This window comes from Andrographis paniculata, unplaced genomic scaffold (genome assembly GCF_009805555.1).
Source record: "Andrographis paniculata isolate CXL003 unplaced genomic scaffold, ASM980555v1 Contig60END, whole genome shotgun sequence".
Taxonomy (NCBI): domain Eukaryota; kingdom Viridiplantae; phylum Streptophyta; class Magnoliopsida; order Lamiales; family Acanthaceae; genus Andrographis; species Andrographis paniculata.
Window position 1 is genome coordinate 1,226,712 of NW_026137596.1, and position 20,915 is coordinate 1,247,626.

The 20,915-nt window shown below is 32.5% G+C and overlaps 5 protein-coding genes and 1 long non-coding RNA gene across 7 annotated transcripts; 3 read left to right on the forward strand and 3 right to left on the reverse strand.

Moving 5' to 3' along the window:
• The first annotated feature begins 755 nt into the window (after window positions 1-755).
• On the forward strand, window positions 756-3,667 carry LOC127260102 (cytochrome b5-like). Its single transcript, XM_051287779.1, has 4 exons — window positions 756-908; window positions 1,015-1,126; window positions 2,981-3,047; window positions 3,162-3,667. Exons 2-4 carry the CDS (start codon window positions 1,046-1,048, stop codon window positions 3,395-3,397), a joined length of 384 nt encoding a protein of 127 aa, XP_051143736.1. The 5' UTR covers window positions 756-908; window positions 1,015-1,045; the 3' UTR covers window positions 3,398-3,667.
• A 484-nt stretch (window positions 3,668-4,151) lies between these two features.
• LOC127260101 (rab GTPase-activating protein 22-like) lies at window positions 4,152-8,258 on the reverse strand. Of its 2 annotated transcripts, none has more exons than XM_051287778.1 (5): window positions 7,488-7,963; window positions 6,268-6,403; window positions 6,093-6,142; window positions 5,922-5,975; window positions 4,152-5,714 (listed from the first exon to the last, which is right to left on the reverse strand). In XM_051287778.1, exons 1-5 carry the CDS (start codon window positions 7,673-7,675, stop codon window positions 4,481-4,483), a joined length of 1,662 nt encoding a protein of 553 aa, XP_051143735.1. In that variant the 5' UTR covers window positions 7,676-7,963; the 3' UTR covers window positions 4,152-4,480. The 2 variants fall into 2 exon arrangements, with proteins under 2 accessions (XP_051143735.1, XP_051143734.1); XM_051287777.1 differs by having other exon boundaries at window positions 4,249-5,714; window positions 7,821-8,258.
• A 683-nt stretch (window positions 8,259-8,941) lies between these two features.
• On the reverse strand, window positions 8,942-10,921 carry LOC127260127 (probable 6-phosphogluconolactonase 4, chloroplastic). The gene is made up of 3 exons (XM_051287807.1): window positions 10,670-10,921; window positions 9,930-10,065; window positions 8,942-9,679 (listed from the first exon to the last, which is right to left on the reverse strand). Exons 1-3 carry the CDS (start codon window positions 10,831-10,833, stop codon window positions 9,209-9,211), a joined length of 771 nt encoding a protein of 256 aa, XP_051143764.1. The 5' UTR covers window positions 10,834-10,921; the 3' UTR covers window positions 8,942-9,208.
• Window positions 10,922-13,904: 2,983 nt separating this feature from the next.
• LOC127259235 (ubiquitin-60S ribosomal protein L40) lies at window positions 13,905-15,563 on the forward strand. Its single transcript, XM_051286418.1, has 5 exons — window positions 13,905-14,072; window positions 14,178-14,264; window positions 14,349-14,451; window positions 15,196-15,262; window positions 15,351-15,563. The coding sequence occupies exons 1-5, from the start codon at window positions 13,970-13,972 to the stop codon at window positions 15,375-15,377; spliced, it is 387 nt and encodes a 128-aa protein (XP_051142375.1). The 5' UTR covers window positions 13,905-13,969; the 3' UTR covers window positions 15,378-15,563.
• Window positions 15,564-15,873: 310 nt separating this feature from the next.
• LOC127259234 (homeobox-leucine zipper protein ATHB-12-like) lies at window positions 15,874-17,112 on the reverse strand. Its single transcript, XM_051286417.1, has 2 exons — window positions 16,722-17,112; window positions 15,874-16,632 (listed from the first exon to the last, which is right to left on the reverse strand). Exons 1-2 carry the CDS (start codon window positions 17,067-17,069, stop codon window positions 16,318-16,320), a joined length of 663 nt encoding a protein of 220 aa, XP_051142374.1. The 5' UTR covers window positions 17,070-17,112; the 3' UTR covers window positions 15,874-16,317.
• Window positions 17,113-17,143: 31 nt separating this feature from the next.
• On the forward strand, window positions 17,144-20,364 carry LOC127259236 (uncharacterized). The gene is made up of 3 exons (XR_007840458.1): window positions 17,144-17,287; window positions 17,457-17,525; window positions 19,378-20,364. It is a non-coding gene; the product is annotated as an uncharacterized LOC127259236 (long non-coding RNA).
• Window positions 20,365-20,915: the final 551 nt, after the last annotated feature.

Sequence of the window (20,915 nt, forward strand, 5' to 3'; positions counted from 1 at the left end):
TATTAATCTTTTGGAATACAAGTTTCTTCATTAAATTGTATTTCTGTCTACATATACATGTATAATTATGAATTCTGTTGTTATCATTATTATTATTATTATTATTATTATTTTGCATAGTGTATTTCAGTTTAATAAAATTAACATTAATTTGTCTCTATTTATATCTATTCAACGTTATGTATGTTACTTGTTTTGAATTCTTTAAAAATAGTAATACGTCACCAACTTTGAAATTAATGGGTCCAAATTGGTTAAAACTACTCTTACAAGTCTTCATTAGTGTATGAATCAAATATGGAAAACTTATTTATTTATTATTTTTTCTAAGTGTGGAGTGATCGGATTCAAATCCTGTGTACTTGAATGTAATTCTTGAAATTTTGTAGTAAATTTTAAAAATAGTAGTATTATAGTATTTTATTAGTTACTAAAATGTGTAAGTTGTTTTAATATTTTGTGCTTTTAATTTTATATATTAAATAATTATATATGTAATAGTATATATAATTATAAATAAATATTCTGATATTATTATATAATTATTTTTATAAAATAAAAAACATATTTTTGAATAATATAGATCAAAATAATAAAATAAACATTTTAAATTAAGACAAAAATATACATATTATTTAAAATAAACAATAGTATAATAAAAGAAGCCCATAGATTGTCAAGTACGGTAGTGGCATCTATTTATTTTGTGAATAATTTAATGGGCAGGTCGTAATTGATCGACAAAAAAATAATAATGCCGACGAGGGCATATTTGTAATTTCTACCATTTCCTGGCCTTTATAATGCTTACGATTTCCACGGTACATACTTGCTAGTCTGATAAGGCGGCTTGCCGAGAAGGGTGTTTTCTGCCTCCATTCTTCAATCGTCTACTTTTCTGTCTGCGGGTAAGTTCTCGGATGAGTTGATTTGCGATTATTTGGTGCGGAATTATTCGGATGTGTGTGGTGTGATGTTCTGTTGCTTATTTTTGGTGTAATCGATACTGATTAGGATTGTAGAGCGGCGGTGAAAGCGAGAAAACATGGTGTCGAAAGTTTACGCGTTTGAGGAGGTCAGGAAGCATAACCAGACAAAGGATTGCTGGTTAATAATTCACGGAAAGGTTAGATCCTTGATTCCTCTGTTTATTTCTTTTGGAACGGATTTTGGATTGGTGTTTGACTCTGTCTAGGGATTCTATACTGTTCCTTTCTTTAGTGACATTTTTTTGAATGATTAGTCTTTATTTGAGTTTACCGATCTATCTCCCACTGATTCCTAGTTGTTGTTTACAAATGAGCGTCTCTGTTCTGATCTGCAGTCATTTTCAACTATGCTGCATCGTGCATTTTTAGGTCGTGTATAGAAATGGTTTTGATATTGCTCCGCTTGCCTTTGTTTGACCTAATGATTGAGGGGCAAGCGTGTGCTTCGAACGCGTTGGCGCGCGCGTCTTATTATTGCTTTGTGTATTTAACAGCTTGTATCTGAAAGATTCCTTCCGTGAAATTTTATTTATTATTATTATTTATTATTATTATTATTTTATTTTATTTTTTTTTTTTTTCTGGTTTGAAACATGAATCCGATTATTCCGTCATGTGACTGATTTTTATTTATATTTGGTTTTAGTTGACACTATTCTGTCACGTGACTGATTTAAGTTACCTTGCCTTACATTGAGGCGTCAGGCGTGTGGCCTAGATATATCCATGTGTAATATATGTCTTATCTTTCATCTAGAAATTTGAATTGATACAGGCGAGCATTTTCTTTTTTTTAAAAAAAATAAAATAAAATAAAATAAATTTGGGATAAAACATTTTGAAATTTTAAAACAATTTGTTGAATAATAAAAATATGAAAAAACATAAGAGTTTATTTATGTGAGTTTTTTTACATATATATATAATTTATTTATATAAAATAAGTATTTTGGTTTGTTCAATTTTTCGTAGATCAAAACATTATTTTATTATTATATTTGTAAGTTTGATCCTATGCATGAATCCATCCTCACCAAACTGCTTCTCTTTGCTTATTATGTATAACTGGTGTCCTAAAATAAACTAATGGTGTGCAATAGAAACTATTTAGGTTAGGGCATAAAAAAGTACAGTTAGGAGTTAGGAGCACGCATGACACTTCCTTTAGTTAATAGAAAGAATAATTATTTGGATACTAGTTTTGCAAATATGCTCTGCTCTCTAAAGTCTCAACTAATGAGGGAACAATTAGAGAAATTACGTTTTGGATTGGTAGATAAAAGTCATAAAGAAAGGATAACCTTTTCACTAGTATAAAATTCTTAAGAAGAACCTATTATTCTGAAATAATATATGTGTGTTTCTTTTTCTTTTTTCGCTAGATAATTTAACATGTAGTTTTTTTTTTTTTTTTCAATTCAAATAATATATTAAAAATATTTAATTTAAAATATAGAGCACATCCTATTTCAAAAAGATAAGGTATACATCAATCAAATATTCTAGAATAAATTAATGTACATATTTTAAAAGGTATTTTAAAATAGAAAAAGCATACTCAAATAATTAGTTGACAGTAATATTTTAAAATAAAAACAAAATTTTCTTATTATTATTTTTTACCAAAGAGAAAAAAAAAAAAAAAAAAAATACGAGCAAACGTCCATAAATATTTTATTCACCTGATCTTATCATTTTTCCAGCATTCAGTTTCTAATATTATCACTAAAAATATAACACCAAAACATTTTTAGGACCGTTTCAATCTAGAATCATCAAAATGATGTACAATAATTAAAAATAAATAACAAACCTAATTCTATAAACAATAAAATACTTGATATGAAATTTGAACATTAGTAGCTACAATATTATGTCTATTCTTCCAATCTTTTTTTCCCAGTCATCATCACTTTTAACTATATCGTTCCTAATCCTTGGGCACATTTGTTACAACTAACTGATAACAAATCTAATCATTAATAATTCAGGTATTCAACGTAACGCCTTTCATGGAAGAGCATCCTGGAGGTCCTGAAGTTTTGCTCGCAGCAACAGGTAAACAACTAACTAACAAACAAACCATAATTAAACAGAAACAAGGCCTTAAAAAACCATTCATGCCTAAAAGGTCATCATCATCCACCTTATGAACTCTTTCTATTTTTGCAGGAAAAGACGGCACAAGTGACTTCGAAGACATTGGGCACAGTGACGAGGCCAAAGACTTGATGGACAAATACTACATCGGGGAGATAGACGCCGAAACAATTCCTTTGAAACCCAGCTATATTTACCACCAAGAACCTGACAAGACCTCCTCCGACACACTCATCAAGATCTTGCAGTTCCTCGTGCCTCTCTTGATCTTAGGTATAGCCTTGGCATTCCAATACGGAAAGAAGTGATTCCAGTTATTACTACATCACACATGTTTTGGTATCGTGTTTTCCAGCTTATGTTAGTAGAAGAGATATATTATCGTTAGATAGTTAGTGTTAATTTCCGATCAAATGATTTCCAACATCTCTCTCTTTCCTCTCTCCCAAGCTAAGCTTTCTTATTTCTTACAATAAGGTAGCATGTTGTGCTCTACTGCTTTGTTGTACTGGACTTGCATTTCATTACAAGTCCTTTGTTTCTTTTATTCAATGTAATATTGAGATTTCCATTCCTTATCTAGTTTCTCACTCCCTACACCACTCAGGCAAACTCACAAATTCCTTAATCAAGGAGACCAACTTGAACTTCACTCGATAAATTAAATTTAGTATAAATAAGGCTACAACTGGTGTGGAAATCCACTATTGCTACTCTTCGAATGCGCTCCAAGTAAACCCTTAGCAAAACTTAATAGCCTGTAAGTTAAACTCGGGAAAACAAATTATACTAAGCAAACTATGTGTGTTAGACAACACATGAAAATGTTAAAAGTTTGAATCCATAGCCTCACGATCATGAGTCCCCCCCCCCCCACCAACACCACAAAGTCATTCCTTACGGGACAATTTTTTTCCTTCTAAAATCAAACTCACTCTATCAAGACAATCAGCACAAATCTTATCTACTCATTTCCATTTCTTGTCTATACATTGACTCCTAATGAAGTCAGCGTTTGCCAATTCAATAATCACAACAAACAGTTCGAAGATGATGGCGAAAGTATAAAAACTATTAAGGCAGCCTCTTATTTTCCACTAATTTTATCCACCAAAGAAATTACAACACAAGCTGCCAATTATGAAAGGTGTAACAGAAGTTGGACAAATCCTCTTCAAATTATATATATTGAAAGAAAAATAAAAAGAAAAGAAAAGAACAAGCATTCATAGCATAGCAGCCTGTCATATTTCGCAACAACTCTCCCCAACAGTCATAAATTTAGATTCAGAACTATTTCCCTTTCATTCCCCACAGAAATATTTATAAAGGCTGGCAATAATTGAAATGAATGAAATTAGCTTTACTTACCTCACACAATCCTCCATCCCTCATAGAGGAGCCTCGATTTTTCCATGGAGCGTCACCACCAGGCTGTGCGCATCATCCAGAAGCTTCCACACGTCGAGATGCCCAGCCATTGAGTTGCACTCCCTCAAAATCTCGTCCATGCTGTTATACTTCTCGATGATTTGTTTCCTCCTCTGCAAAACCGAGGCTGCAATTGCATAAAGCAACAGATCCTCAGTTGGAGGGGCTCGTTGCCTAACCCTGTCCCAAGCCGACTTCCCTACCCCTGCCCTAAGTGCAGCCTGGTCGGCCCACATAACCTCCCATAGGCATAAAGTTTGCTCGAACGTAAGTTCTCTTCTGAACAGCACCACCACCATTCTGTACACAAAGAAACAGTCCTCGGCCTGGAGCCTTTCCAAATGCCGGTAAAGATGGGAGTCCTTGTACTTTATGATTTTAGAGACGATGTTCAGCTGCCTTCGGATGCCCACTTCATCCAGCCTGAAATTGTGGCGAGCTTTCTTCATGAAACCAACAAAACACCAGAAAGCTTCGTGATCCTCTGTGATCACGGCAATTAGGGGGGAGAGTAGATCGCTCATTCCCTGGCAATATCCTATCTCGGGGTCGTAAAGTGCATATGCTTCGAGAATAGCGACTAAACGAGCAGCGTGGAAGATCCTGCTAGGTTCGAGGTGATCGTAACCAGTCAATCCGATAAGCTCAGCTGCCTGGCGTGCTTCGGCATCTGATGCAGCCGCTTGAACTGGGTTGTATTCCATCCATTCCCCGTTTGCACGAACAGCATCTAAGCGGATAATTCGCTGCCAGGTGGAGAAATCTTCTCTTCGGCGGGTTTCTGACTGAACTTCCATTTTTGATTGTGCTGAATCTTCATTGGATGGCAGGTCAGGATCATTGTCCTCTGTGCTTTCTGTTATCGTGAAAGTTTGGCTCACTTCAGGTTCATCTGATGAATCAGAATTGGACGAGTCTGATTCAGAAGCAACCTTTAAATCAGGTTTAGACCCTAAGTTTTGATCCACTGCAGAGCTGGCGAGCTCGTCTGTGTCTCCACAATACTGAGAATCTTCCTCACTAGCAGCACAATCTTCGGCAACTGAGACATTTTTAGAGTCAGGAGAATCCATGTCTTCAGTGGGATGTTCACCGCTACTACTGCTCTTTCCACCTCTTTCATTTAGTTTCAAAAAGTCACTGTTCTCCCTAACAATCCGCCTACATTGTCTCCGCAATTTCTCATATTCCTCCCTGCATGCATGGTTTAATGCCCATAGGAAATTTAATTGAGGTGGTGCATTCTAATTCAAATTGTAAAAGGAAAAGGGAAAAAAATAATAATAATAAATAAATAAATAAAAATTAAGGTATTGATACGGGCAAGTCACTTTTCAAGCATGCTTATGGATAGGTAGGGAACCTGTGGAGATAAATGAGAACTGAAGTTTGAAGGTGCACCTTTTCAAGGTAATAATAGCATCCCTTTCTTGTTTGGAACTTGTGAGCTCAAAGCTGCAAGTAGAAGATCAGTATCAGTTATGTTATGTTTGGCAGCCAAGGTGAACAAAAAGATAGTGTTCTATTTCTAAAGACCCACACCAAAACATTTTAAAGAATAAATTAGCTTACACTCCAAGAAGAAATGGCCAAACCTCCGCCCTAATGCTTGGATCAACACCCTAAACAAAACAGGGAAAAAGATTAATACAAATAGTTTTAAAACTACCCATTTATATGCATAGAAAGAACATCAGATTCCACCAAAAATCAGGAAATTTGGAAGTAACATAAAAACACTACTTACTCCACTTCGAACTTTCTTCAGAAATTTAACTCCATTGTCAAAAAGTTTTCCATCAGGAGTGAATAAACTTCTCCACTGATGAGCTGTGAGTATGTGTTTTCGTTTTCTTCGATGCCATGGAGATTTGAGACGACCCCTGAAATGGAAAAATACAAGCGTTCACTTGATAAGTTACAGGACTGCAAATATGAGACTGAATCACAAGCTTATACGTTATGAGAAAGTAGATAATAGACCAATCATGGCCAGCAGGTTTTATAGCAATAAAAAAATGCATAACATGCACCATCGTAGAAACTGCAAACACAATGGATAGCACTTGTTGATTTAGCCAAAAATAAATATCTTTAGCTCTACATAATACTTATTAAAAATAATTATGACTGATGACATTTATTTTAACACTTGGCTGTAATAATATTATGATGTCCAAATTATTTACTCAGAGAACCACTCAAAGAAGATTGAGGTAGAACATGGAATGGCCAGATGACTCCCAAAACCATTTGATAACTACCCTGAAATATAAATCACATGACTGTGGAACTTAAGTTACAAAACAAAATTAAATTCATGATCAAACCACCCCATCTTTTCTTCTGTCATTTTTTCTATATCCTTCAAAGTAGTATATCTATCAACAGGTCTAGCAATGGAAGATAGCTTGATAGAAAGTCATTGAATGTTCCATCTCATTTTACAGGAGGTTCAACAATAATTTCCACTTCTAGCACAGATTTCTCTCTTTTCCATTAACGATCGAAGTGGCAATCATAAGAATTTGCAACAAACAGAATATCAGAATAGGTCATATACATGATTTATGCCTTAATTCCCCAATCCAAAGAGGGCAATGTTGCAACAGACCAAAACAGCAAATGCCTCAAAGTACATAGCCATCCTTTTGGTCTAACTTAACATAAATATTACCCCACTATGTATTCAAATTAATCATTTTCTTCCACATCTATTCCAATAACATCTAACTAACTAAATTGAAATCAAAACAAACAATGAAGGGGGGGAGGGTGAAAGGACTTGCTGTTAACTGGAATGCAAAGCTGAACACGAACAGGCAAATACCAGATTTAGGTAATCTCATTATAACTGTGAAATCTACGACCGAGATCTGAGCTTCATCATCGAACTACACCACGGTATGAGGCAGCAAAATGAATAAAATAGCTGCAAGGGATGAGGGGAATAAAGAGGAGACTCACCGAGCAGAAGAAGAAGAGGCTGGTGAGGAGTTGGAGGAAGCTATTAAGAATAGAACCGATCTCAGATGTATCCGCGGGGAAGATGATGAAAGTGACGACGCATTCGAGGGTGGTGATGGTGATCGTGGCGGCGGTGGCGGCGAAGACTTTGCCGATGACGAAGTCTGAATCAGCCTTAGAGCTTTCATTTAACAAGCCTTAATATGATAATTTTTTCCCTAATGTTTTCAAACTACGCAAGTTACTCGGCCTAGGGTTACAACATCTGATTTCAAAAAGCCCTCGGCAATCACTATTCGGTTGGCACAAATTATCCGCACTCTTTATTATTACCTAGTAGTGTAGAACACAGCTGCGGCTAACGCGAGGCCAGCAAGCGCCGTGAAGGCGAGGGTTGCGCCATCCTTTGCCGCCGCATCCCTCCAGAATCCACCTCCGACGATAACCGCTCTGCTTATCTGACCGATTCTGCTGCCGATGGCTTCAACCGCAGCGGCGCCGCCGGCGAGCATCGGATGTGTATCCAGTGTTACGAATCTGGCCCTGGGATGCCGCAATACGCCTGGCGGTGGATTTTCCAACATCAACCAGGGCCTACGGGTAGGGGAGGAATCACAGCACCTTCTTCAAATCCTTTCTTTCTTCTTCTTCGTTCCCCTTCTCTTGTCTACTCTGCTCTCCTTTCTCCCAAATTTCCAACATCGGCCAGGGCGTAGGAGAGAGAGCGGTGAATGCAAACCGAATGGAAGCTGAAACCGCTTCAGCCCATTAATTAATAATTAAATAAATAAATGTCGTGTTGAATTTATTTCGGTGCCTTCATGTCTTGCTCTTCTTACTCAAAATAATGAATGCAGTATTATTTTTAAATGAATATTTAATTTCTTTTTATTTTTTATAAGAATTTTTCTTTTTTTATAATAATGACTCGTAAGTATTTTGATTTTTTGTTTATTATATTTTAAAAATAGCAATTAAAAAATGGTATTTAAATAATAGACCGAAATATTATTAATTGTTATAAAAGTACAATATTGATTAAATTTTACATCAAAATTAAACGAGTTGTAACATAAATTAATTATTTTGTTATAAAATATTATAAATATATTTATTTATTTTAAAGAGTATAAATATGATAGTATTACAAACATACCACGTCAAAAATACCAAATTAAATATATATATTTTTATCTAAAATTTTTAAAATTCCAAAAATCCATATATAATATGAGCCAACCTTAGTATATTTGTTATCCAAGTCATTCTAATGTTTGATCCAAAGTTACCTTATCTTAACTAAATAAAATGAATTTGCAAGAAGAATGACCACTAACCAAATCAAAAATGAATTATTGTCATATAGGATGGATTCATGTTCATGAATTTAAATTTTCCATATCTTCAAATTTGGATTCATCTAATATAACTTACTTTGTCAACTAGTTTGCTGATTATTAAATTCTATCCGCTTACCATATTATTAAAAATAAAAAATAATCCATTTGCAGAGTACATTTTGATAGGCAGACAACATAACATAGCACAAAACACCATACATAGTAAGGATAGAATGGAACTGGCTATAACAACTATCACTTGTTATATAGCAGACAACAAGCAGCTTAGAAGGGATGATGCTACATACTTTATTTTCACAGACAACATTCATATGGACTGTGGATGACCTTTATTTTTTGTACTTAGATAACTTCTTGGATTCACAGTTTGGAAGCAGCATCTTTATCCAAGAACCATGTGAGACAATTTTCAGCAGAAACTTCAGCAGCGGGTAAAGGAGTCGAACCTGGAGGGGAATTGCCGTCGCCCAAAACAGTCTTGACAGCGTCTGCCAAATCCGCGCCTGTGATCACCATTGCAATCTCTGAAGATGAGTTGATGACAGGAAATGTGAAAGTGATCCTTGGTGGAGGTGGCTTGGGAGAGTCGGTAATGAAGGTGACCCATCGTTTCTTTTCATATCTCTGCGGCCGTGTTGGGAACAGAGAGGCCACATGCCCATCCGGCCCCATCCCTAGCAGCATTAGATCGAAATTTGGGAACCCGGAATTTGAAAGAGGTATGATTTTGCTTCCAACAAGAAGCTTCACACGCTCCTCGTAATCATCTGCTGCACCCTCCGGCGACTTCTTGTCATTGATGGCGTAAACGTTGTTGGAAGGAATTGGCACCTGTAATTGCAAATGCAGAGAAAACAATGTTTGGTTTTGATCTCAAACACCTTTCTTACACAAAAAAGATCAATCTCTCGTTTAAAACATCTCATCAACGCTAATTCATATCATATAGAATGCTCTTTAAAAACAAAATCCAAATGTTTGTTGAGGTGGGTTAGTTTTAGTTTGATCAATTACAGGTTGTGTATGCTAGCAAGAATCAAAAGCCATGCCCTGGAAAAACAGATAATTGATTTGATGTTACCTTGCTAAGAAAGCCTCTGCTAGCAAGCAGGTAGTTGCTTTCTTCATCATCGAGAGGAACAACTCTCTCATCCACCCAAAATATCAACCATTTCGTCCACTCAATTGATTCCTTGTATGGTGACTCTGTTAGCTTCCTAGATCGTCGAAAACATCAATCACAGATAAGAAAAAAGCATTTATCCCAGGCCTTGAACTAGAGTATATACACAAATAAGATATAAGAACACCACTGTGTGGAAACTTCTGAATAAATCATAAGTATGGCCATTTTCATATCTTCACAGGGGCGTCTAAGATTTAGCATAACTATAATTCTGGTAGGAATGTAACTGCTAGAAATTAGTTTCATCTGCCATTATTGGAAAGGAAAACGGAACCAGCCAAAGGACAAAAAGACGCTTTAAACGCTGAAAAGAACCGATCAGTAACAAAACGCAGGAAATCTACTAGTAGTATATGTACAATCACCGAGCTGTAATGTGTTCAATCTCGTCATTTTCCATCGCTGTCAATTTATTTTCAAATTTCAACACCACACATCACGTTCGAAAGGAAAACATCGTATTCAGCTTTTCCAAACGTCGATTCACCCATTTCTCAACCAAATGCCCGATTGAAACGTCATACTTCAAAGGAAACTAATCTGGTTACAGATTTCCACAATTCCATTTCTCTGAAATGATTTTTACAAAAATAAATGAATAAATAGAAACGAAAAGCGCAAAGTGAATTGACGACCTGAGTGTGTCGATAAGAGTTCCTCCGGAGAGAACAACAGAGAATGAACCTTTCTCTTTGATGTACTTCTGAGACAGATCGGCGGTGTATTTAGCGAGAGCGACGGCGACGTCTTCCTCGGAGTCGAATTTCATCACTTTCTTTTGGCGTGCAGGTGAAGCCATTGATCCAGCACCACTGTCGAATTCGTAAGCAGCGTATAAGGTATTTCCTTTTTTTTTTTATGTTTTGATCGGAAGGTATTTCCGTATATGTGATTGAAAATTCTATTGTACGTGTAGTGGAGTAATATATAAAGGGAATGTGTTCGTTGTGTCCGGGAAATTATTTTTCACGTGCTATAATAAATTTATTTTGAACCTAGTTACCCTTTCTCGAAACTCTCAAAAGGATGGCTTGACTTTTAATTATTAACAATTATTTTTTCTCTCCCAATTTTACATTTATTTCAATTTGTAAAAAAATATAATTAATTTTATTTGATTTGTGCTTGAAATTAAAATTTTTATTTAAATAATATTTTTTTGAATTATATTGGTGTTTTGTCCGTTTCATGTCTTATTAATTTTTTATTTTTAAAAATTAATTATACATTTTAATTTTATTTTAAATAAATTAATTATTTACTAATTATTTCCTCTATTCCATATTATGTCAATTTTTTTTTTAAAAAGTATACATTTTAATGTTAATTAGATTATTAGTTATTTTGATTTTAATTTATAATTATTTTTACTATAAAATAATTACATACTAATTATATTTTTTTAAAATTTTCATGTTTACAGGAACATAATATTCGAGACTTAAATTTTTAAATCTATACAGTAATCCAAACATAATAATCCGAACATAAAAGAATATAATTTTATATTCAAAATGCAAAACAAATATACTCAATATACATTCAAATTATGGAAAAATTGATGAAACTTAAGGGTGTGTTTGTTTGGATTTTGGTGGATTTCCACTATTCATCCAATTTTTTCCCCTCAAAAACATCAAATCAAACACCTATTTTTCATTTTTTATATTATACTAAAAATCAATTTTATATTCAAAACATCACATCAACACCTATTTATATCACATCATATAACTATTCAAATTCAAATTTTTTACTATTCAAATCCCAACTCAAAATCCAATCCCCCAAGACAAACACACCCTTAGTTAACCCACTCATTCAAGTTATTGTAATATTCCTACTTTAATAAACCAATAAAATGTTTAATTTAGTGGGTGTGTTTGTTTGAGAGTTTGGATTTTGAATTGGGATTTTAACAGTAAAAAATTTGAATTTGAATATTCCTATAATATGATATAAATAGGTGTTGATGTGATATTTTGAATGTAAAATTGACTTTTAGGATAATATAAAAAAAATGAAAAATATGTGTTTGATTTAATGTTTTTTTTGGAACAAATAAGATGAACAGTGTATTTAAAATTCAATCCCCAGACAAACACAATCTAAATACCTACCCAACTTTTTATCAACATGCATTAATTTAATTGAAACCTCGATCCTAAAACTTTCATACCTTACGTTTCACGTTGTGATAGAAAGGATCTGTAATTATTTATCCCAACTTGAAATGTAAGATGCAATGGATTTGGAATTGAAGTTTGAAATAGGCCAATTCTAAGATAAGATATATATGCTAAATTTAGACACGTACGATACAATGGATTTGCAATTGGAATTTGAAAATAGGCCAATTTCAAAATAAGAAAAACTCCACTCTTTATCCCATAGGAAATGAAGATTTGATTAGAAACACAGTATTTAAATTAAAGATGTTTAATTAGTTAATAATAATTAATTATTATATTATTATATTTTTTTTGAATAATTAATAATATTTATAGTTTTAAAGTAAATTTAATATACATGATTAAAAAAATTAAAATATATGTTTAAATATTTAAAAATTATATAGAAATTAAAAAATATATGCAACATGGATATCATTTTGTAGAGAATAAAATTTTATATAGTACAAGTATATAAAAAAATATTTTTATTTATTTATAATTAATATAAATCAATTTTATAAAAAATAGTGTAGTTTTAAATATAGATAAAAATATTTAATTTTTTTAGGAGAGAGATAGAAATAAAGGAGTTTTGAGTGAGTTTGTCATTTATGATGTTGTACGTTATGTAGTTAAGTAAGTTGATTTATATTTGTAAAATATGTTTTAGTTTAATAATTTTTATCAAAAATAGAAATGTATCAATTGTTACGAGACAAATAAAAATAAAAATAATGTCAATTATTGTGGGACGAGGGAGTATCTTACAATGGATTTGGAATTGAGGTTTGAAATTAGCCCAGTTTTAAAATAAGATACAGGTTTTATTTAGACAAAGACTTTTGAGAAAAAAATAATAATAGTAAAAAAAAATTGTTTGGTATTTTGTGATAGAAATATATATTTGATGTGTAGTAATTTTGGAAAAATTAATAAATATAAACAATGACAATAATTTCAAAAGTATTTGTAAAAAAAAAAGACACAAGTCTTTTTTCAGTAAGATTTTATTTCATCGGTCAAAATTATATCTATATTTTTTATTGTTTGTTTAACTTATGTATATTCTTATTTATAATAAAATACTTTATCCGTTTATAATTTCAATACTTTAATTTTAATAAATAATGTTACTATATATATTTTTTTTTACTTTTTTTTTTCACAATTTATTATTTTTTTATTTATTTTATTTTGATATTATAATCTCATTAATTTGTATTCTCTATGTCAAACAAAAGTTGATGAAGCAATTGTTTTCTATTGCAACAATCCTCTTAAAACTGCTTTGTTTTGACAAAAAGTTTTGGAAAATTTCAAAAATTTGAAAATTAATATAATATTTTATGAAAATAAAAAATAAATTGATTTTATATTTGTTTAAAGAATGAATAGTATTACAATCCAAAAGTGTGAGCATGCAATTTTTTAAGACAATTCTAAATGCAATAAATAAAATATATTGGAGCCGACTCAGCCCAGCTGTCTTCGACCTTGGCAAGCTGGCTCTTGGCCTTTTGTGCAGCCCATTAATTGAGCCCATATTCAAATGGATCAACCAACTCAAATAAGTCTGGGGAGATATGGGCTTGGCCCATTTACCAGCCCAATATGGGCCTTTTATTTTCAGGAAGCCCAAATGGGATAGAAGATTTCATATCTTGAAACGACGTCCTTGAAGAACCCTAATTCCGCCTGCAATATATAGTCGTCTCAAAGGGTTGTGGTGGTGGAAGTTGTGAGAACGCCGGACTCGTAAAAATGCAGATCTTCGTGAAAACCCTAACGGGGAAAACCATCACGCTCGAGGTAGAATCGAGCGACACCATTGATAATGTGAAGGCCAAGATTCAAGACAAGGAGGGTAAGATTTTAAGAGAGTTTTTATGGATATTGAGGGAACGGGAAAGGCAGATGAAAATTCCGTTGATTTTAATTATGTTGTGTTTGTAATCGGGTGTTTGTTCAGGAATCCCGCCGGATCAGCAGCGTTTGATTTTTGCCGGAAAGCAGCTTGAAGATGGACGCACCCTTGCTGATTACAACATCCAGAAAGGTTTTTGGCTATCAGACTTGTTTATGTCTTTTTACTTATTGTTATCACTCGCAGCTTTTTGCTGATGTTAAATAATTCTTGCAGAGTCGACCCTGCACTTGGTTCTGAGGCTTAGGGGTGGAATTATCGAGCCCTCGCTCATGGCATTGGCCAGGAAATACAACCAGGACAAGATGATCTGCCGCAAGTAGGTTAACTAACATCTTTCATCCGAAAAATTCGTTTTTCGCTTACGTGTATTTTCTTTTTCCTTCCATCTATTGCACAATTGTATAGAATTGTTCTTTTGCTGTCTCATATAGAGAGATCGCCTCTATTCATTCATTTGATGGGCTTGGATACTTGTATTTAGTGTGTCGTAATTTGAAAGTTGCTGTTAGTCATTTAGGTTGAATATAAGGATCGTAATGGGATTATTTAGTCTTTGTTCTCTGTCTATATAGAGGATTTTAAAGATTTGAAAAGAAAATTGAAATAGGTAAAAATTGTATATTTGATGCCATTTTCTGTGATAGTAAAAAAAAATTGATATGATATTTTTTCAAAAAAATTACCTTTGATTTTTTAGTGCCAAGACTTCTAATTTTATATATTTCTCTAAAATGGTATTGTCCATGAATAGTGCCAAGATATTTTTGGTGATACGTAAAAATTAACTTTAGATTTAAATAGCAATGACAGTTATGCTAGAACTCTCTGCCTTTAGAGAACTTTGGGAGCTACCAATATTTTTGGATATTCCAAAATTTGATCATGTCTTGATGAAATAATAAACTGGGATATCTCCACCCTCCTTCTAAAGCCTTCTGAATTGATACAATCAACGAAATAAATGTCGGGGATTGCTACCGTAACAACACTTTGAATTGGTATTTGAAAATTATCTCTATCCCTATATGTATAAAATGCTGTGCATGTTTTTGTTTCATAGGTGTTATGCTCGCCTGCACCCTCGTGCTGTCAACTGCAGGAAAAAGAAGTGTGGGCACAGCAACCAGGTTCATATTCTTGAAGATACATCTATTCATATGCTTCTTTATTGGTTGTTCATGGTTGATTGACCCTTTCTCTCTTAATGTTGTACAGCTGAGGCCGAAGAAGAAGATCAAGTAGACTACATGTTGATCCCAAATTGCACTTATCTGCTCAGCTTACTTCCTTTTATTTGTTTCAATGAAAACAAATGGTTTTGTTTGTTATTTTATGCGCAGCATATCGAACCTTGGCTCCATTTATTTGTAAACCAGATACTGATTTCTTTTTACTAGTTAATGTTTCATAGACTTGAGTTTTTACATATTTAGCTTTGTTCATAAATGGCTCTGTTTTTCCTCTTATTATTATTATTATTATTATTATTTTTATTTTATTGAAATGGCTCCTTTGTTTACTACTGATTTATTTTTTCTATGGTTTAACGATAACGTTTACTGTTCTTTGTGCACCCACAAATGGCTTGACAAAATGGGGTTGCTACTTTGCATTAGTTTAATCCAAAGTGATAGAACTGATCTTCCAAAAGCTAAGGAGCTTTATGTTTCAACTAACAGCACTGAAGGGATGTGTTCTATTGCTATTGAACCAAAAAAGTAAAAGGAAAAACACTACAGAATTAATAATTTGTTGTCAATGAAACCTAACACAACACACAACTGCCTATATCCTTTGTTCATCTGTACCATAAGATGCAAAAGCTGAAATTTGAACCACACCAAATGATCCTACATATATATGCCTTGTTTTATCTGTAACCCTCTTGCTTATTTACATGCCTTTACATACGTAATTGATTATCTGATGCTTTTTTGGCTGGTTTTAGTTCAAATGAGACTATATAGCTCTGTTTATGCTCTGACAGCATTTGAAATCATTTCTTCCAAGGCTGCTTCTTGTGTCTGGAGCTAGAAAGGAAGCAGCACCCCCCCCCCCTCCAAACCTCATATTCAGCTGTTTTTCTGAGTAACAAAAACAATTACACACACACACACACAAGACCTGAATGTGATCATAACATATGTATCTCCATAATACTTTCTTTCTACTCTCTACACATCTAACTGTCCCACCAATTTGATTTTGAAGTTCCTGATGACTGATCAAACAGGCAACATGAGGACAGATTGCACCATGCTTCTGGTGATCCCAGCTGACTGATCTCCTCCTCTTCACCCCATCTCAAAGGTTCTTTCTCTTCTGCCCTGTTAAAATAGTTTGTGAATTTTTCATCTTCATCTGCATCTGCATTCATGACATCGTAGCAACGATCCATCCTCTCTTTTGCACTGTTAACACATTCTTTCAATTCAGCATCTCTGTCGGTTAGATCAACCCTGTTAAGATTCTTTACTGCATCACTCAGCTCCTGCAACTGTTGACAAAGGCACACTAATGCTCACACCGCAGATTAAGTCTAAACAAAAACATAAGCAAATCAGAAAGAAACTTGAGGCAATTTACCTGCATTTGCAAGGACTGTTTTTCCCTCTGCAAGTCATCAAACTGCATATACAAACTGTCATAATTCTCCCTTAGTACCTTATACTCTTGCTCTATCTGCCTGGATTTCCATCTTGCCCTCCTGTTCTGAAACCATATGGCTATCTGTCTAGGCTGCAGCCCTAGCTCCTTTGCTAGCTGCAACTTCTTCCTGGGCTCTAGCTTTGTATCTTGCTTGAATATGGACTCTAATGACTTTATCTGATCATCTGTAAATCTCCTTGGATTCTTGCTGTTTTTAATTTTAGTGGTGGATGATGTTGGATGGCTCTCTTCATACCCTAACTCATCTTTCTCTGGTGATTCCATAGTTGCAGGAGATGGACAGATTTTGGGGCAAGTTGTGATTAATAAATAGTAGTTGAAATATATGATAAGGTGGTGTGTTAGTCTAAAGGTGCCAAAAGAGGTGTGGGGCCATTGATGTGTATTCTTGCAAAGGGACTCCTTTGGTTGATCTCCAAGTGTTGGATTTTCTCTTGCTGGCTGTTTAAATCTCCATCCCCTTCTACTCACCCCTATTCATGGTAGGTATCCATCCATACGTATCTATTTTGATCCACCTGAGTAGATTTCAAAATTAAGCTTGATTTCATTGTTCTTTGGATAGATGATCATCTTTTTTTTTTGGATAGATGATCATCTTTTTTTTCTTTTTTTTTTTTTTTTTTATTGAATTCTTTTTGGCCTTCACAGATCAATTACTTTGATGGGATTTGGATCAATTTACCTGGATTCAGCAAATTGGTTTTAAACAATTTACAGGTAACTCAATTTCTTGTGTTCTTGTCATTTCAGTGATTTTTCAATGTGTTTGTTTGTGCTGTGGAAAAATAAGTAGTAATGTAAAACAAAATGAGGCAGAGATCATAAGGAATAGTCTATAAAGAAAACAAATTACTAGAATCTTTACTTTGGCGTTTATTGTAATAATAATTAGGACTGGAAATTAGCTATAAATCAAATTGAAGAAACAGAGATTATGCAGGGTGTGAGTATAGAAATATCTGTGGAATTAACCAAAAAGGGAGAGATAGTGAAAAGTCCCTTTATTGTAAATGGCACAAAAATTATACTTATAAATAACATTGTTATTGTGTCTTGTAATAATAATTTGATACTAGTATTTAGAGAGAGAGATAGAGAGAGAGAGAGTACTTGTACGTGTTTTTAGTTTTGTTTTCTGATGGTATACGTAAGTGTGCGTGTGGACAAGAAAGTCCTGAGGTAGACAAGAAGGATGAACACGCAAGAAATAAAGATGGGATGATAGCCTAATAACGACAAATGAATGAAGAACACTTGTTTGTTGTGTTAATCCTGAAAATGTCAGTGTCCCTTCAGTAATAATTACAGTGGTACTAAACTAATGATCGTTTAGAGGACTTTCTCTCATGTCTGTCTTCCTCACAAAACTCATCATTGTTTCATTACAGCCTCTGTTACTCTATTCACTTTTTATTTGCTAATGATAATCAGCTTTACAATGAATTATATTTTTCGCCTAAATTTTTAAATATTAATAATTTTTAAATAATGATATTTGTATAACATAGTATAAGTTAGAAGGATATTTATTATGTTAGATAGATAGTATAATTAATGATAATTTTGTTTTAGGACGGACAAAAATAAAAAATAGCAACATTTTAATGTCGAAGAGAGTATATGTTTTAATATATATATATATATATATGTACACTAGCCTTTGTCTGTCTACACAAAGCTTTTGAAAAGAGTAGTAGGTATTTAATTCAATAGTGGTATAAAATTAGATAATAGTTTCTGAAGTTAGACTTCGTTGAGACTTGAGATGAACAAATTTTAAGTTTTTGTATGTTGTATTTTGTGAACTAAAACATATTTAATTTAATATTTTTTAAAAATAAAAAATAATTAATGAATAATGTTAAATTTTAGGGTAGTGTTTGTGAAGATAGTCTTATGTTTTTTTGAGAAATTTTTAATAGTAATATGTTGAAGTTTTGAGAATTTTTTAAATAGTAAATTATTAAATATTTGATGTGATGTTTATATAAAAAATGAATTTTAAATTTACTATTAATTTTTTAGGGATGTATTTGATATAAGTATTTTTTTTTTAGAAACAATTATTAATAAATACTTAGTTGATAAATAGTGTAAAAATTTTGTGTTATGCAAACAGTCCAAGGGTATGTTCATCCACAAATATATATATATATATCTTTACACATTTTCTCTGTAAATATAATGAAAAAAAAATAATCTAATGCTATATATTTTATCTATTAAAAAAATATTCACTTTATAATTTTTTATTTTATTTTTAATATTATATCAAACAATTGTAGAGATGCATTTTATTGGGTTAGCTTTTGAAGTTTTAATTCTTAAAAACTTTACTATTCAATTTTTTTTTTAAATTTTATTATTATTATTTAAATAACGTTAAAAAACACTCCATCTCTCTACTAAAATATGATATTCAACTATAATATATATGTATGTATATTCAACGTCATATTGCTTTGGTAGGTATGCATGAAGGACAAAGGATGGTAGTTAACTAATTTCACGTACATGCTAGTATTTATTTATTTACGATAAAGTAAGACGCATTAGACAAATTTGACAGGCAAGGCGAAGACGGAGTCGGTGGTTTCGACATCTCCATATTGAGATTACATATGTGTATGTATTTATATCTATATACTATTTTTTATTTTTTTAGTGAAAAAATAGTTGATATAAAATAAAAATCGGTATATATAACGTGCTTCATCGTGACTTCAAATATAAACACAAAGCTGTCCCGTAAGGAATGGATTGGTGGTGTGAGGATTGGACGTGTGATCGTAAGGTCATGGTTCAAACCCTGACGCTTCAGATCACCTATCACATATGATTCCCATAGTGTGACTTGCTTGTTGGGCTTAGTAAATTAAATTCTATAAAATAAAAAATATATGTCTAAATTAATACTATTGAAATATATATATATATATATATTTTATTTTAACCCCAAGTGTTTGGGTCTTTTACTAATATTTGCTAAGTGCTAATATTCAAGTGGCACAACGTGGTATTTCAGTTTGGTATATTTAGGAGAAAACGGCTGTGAAATACACAGGCTGTTCTTTTTTTTTCTAATTATTCAGTTATATTTATATTTTTTTAAAAATAGTATATTCAATTATCATATTAACCAAAAATTAAAATAAAAATACAAAACTAAATACACACGGGCAATGTTTCATTTAAAAACATTTGTGATTTAAAAATATAATACTATATTAAATATTTTAAAAATAAAATAAATTTTGACTCGTGGCCTGTTTGGTAATAATGGGCCATAATATATATATATATATATATATAACCTTTGTCTTGAACGGCCATTATTGAAGATTATTTTTTAATATAAAAATTCGTCATCACTATTCGGTCGAGTACATCTTCAGCCGAATCTAATACTTTTGCAAATTAGATCAAACAAATTAAATCTCATTAGGGAAACTGACAGATAGATTAATTAGTTGGTCGTGAAAACTACTGTAGCAAATTAATTAAATTGTCCCATGTTTTTTTTAATTAATTAAATTATATCGAATAATCACCTTCCATTTCTCCTTTTAGCAAAGCCAAGAACAGAAGTTGAAGAAGAGATCATACCAACGCCCATAATAATAATAATAATAAAAATAATAATACCCATTCCATCCCATCGACAATTCAAAACTCCATTTTCCTTTTCGAATAGACAGACACCTGTTTTCATTGCTATGTCGTTTTGCATGACTAGGACTTCCTTTTTATTATTATTATTATTATTTAATAGAATTTTGAAATTCTGAAAATTTACAATTACAGTTACCATTTGGATATTTGGTGTGATTCTACGAGTGAAAACTATGCATTTGCTACTATATATATTTTGAATTGGGATTTGAAAAGTAAAAATTTTGAATTTGAATAGTTGTATGATGTGATATAAATAGGCGTTGATGTGATATTTTGAATGTAAAATTGATTTTTAGTATAATATAAAAAATAAAAAATAGGTGTTTGATTTGATGTTTTTTTGGGAGAAAAACTGGATGAATAGTGTAAATCCAATCCAATCCCCAAAACAAACACACCATATATATATATATATATGTGCAAACATAGCTA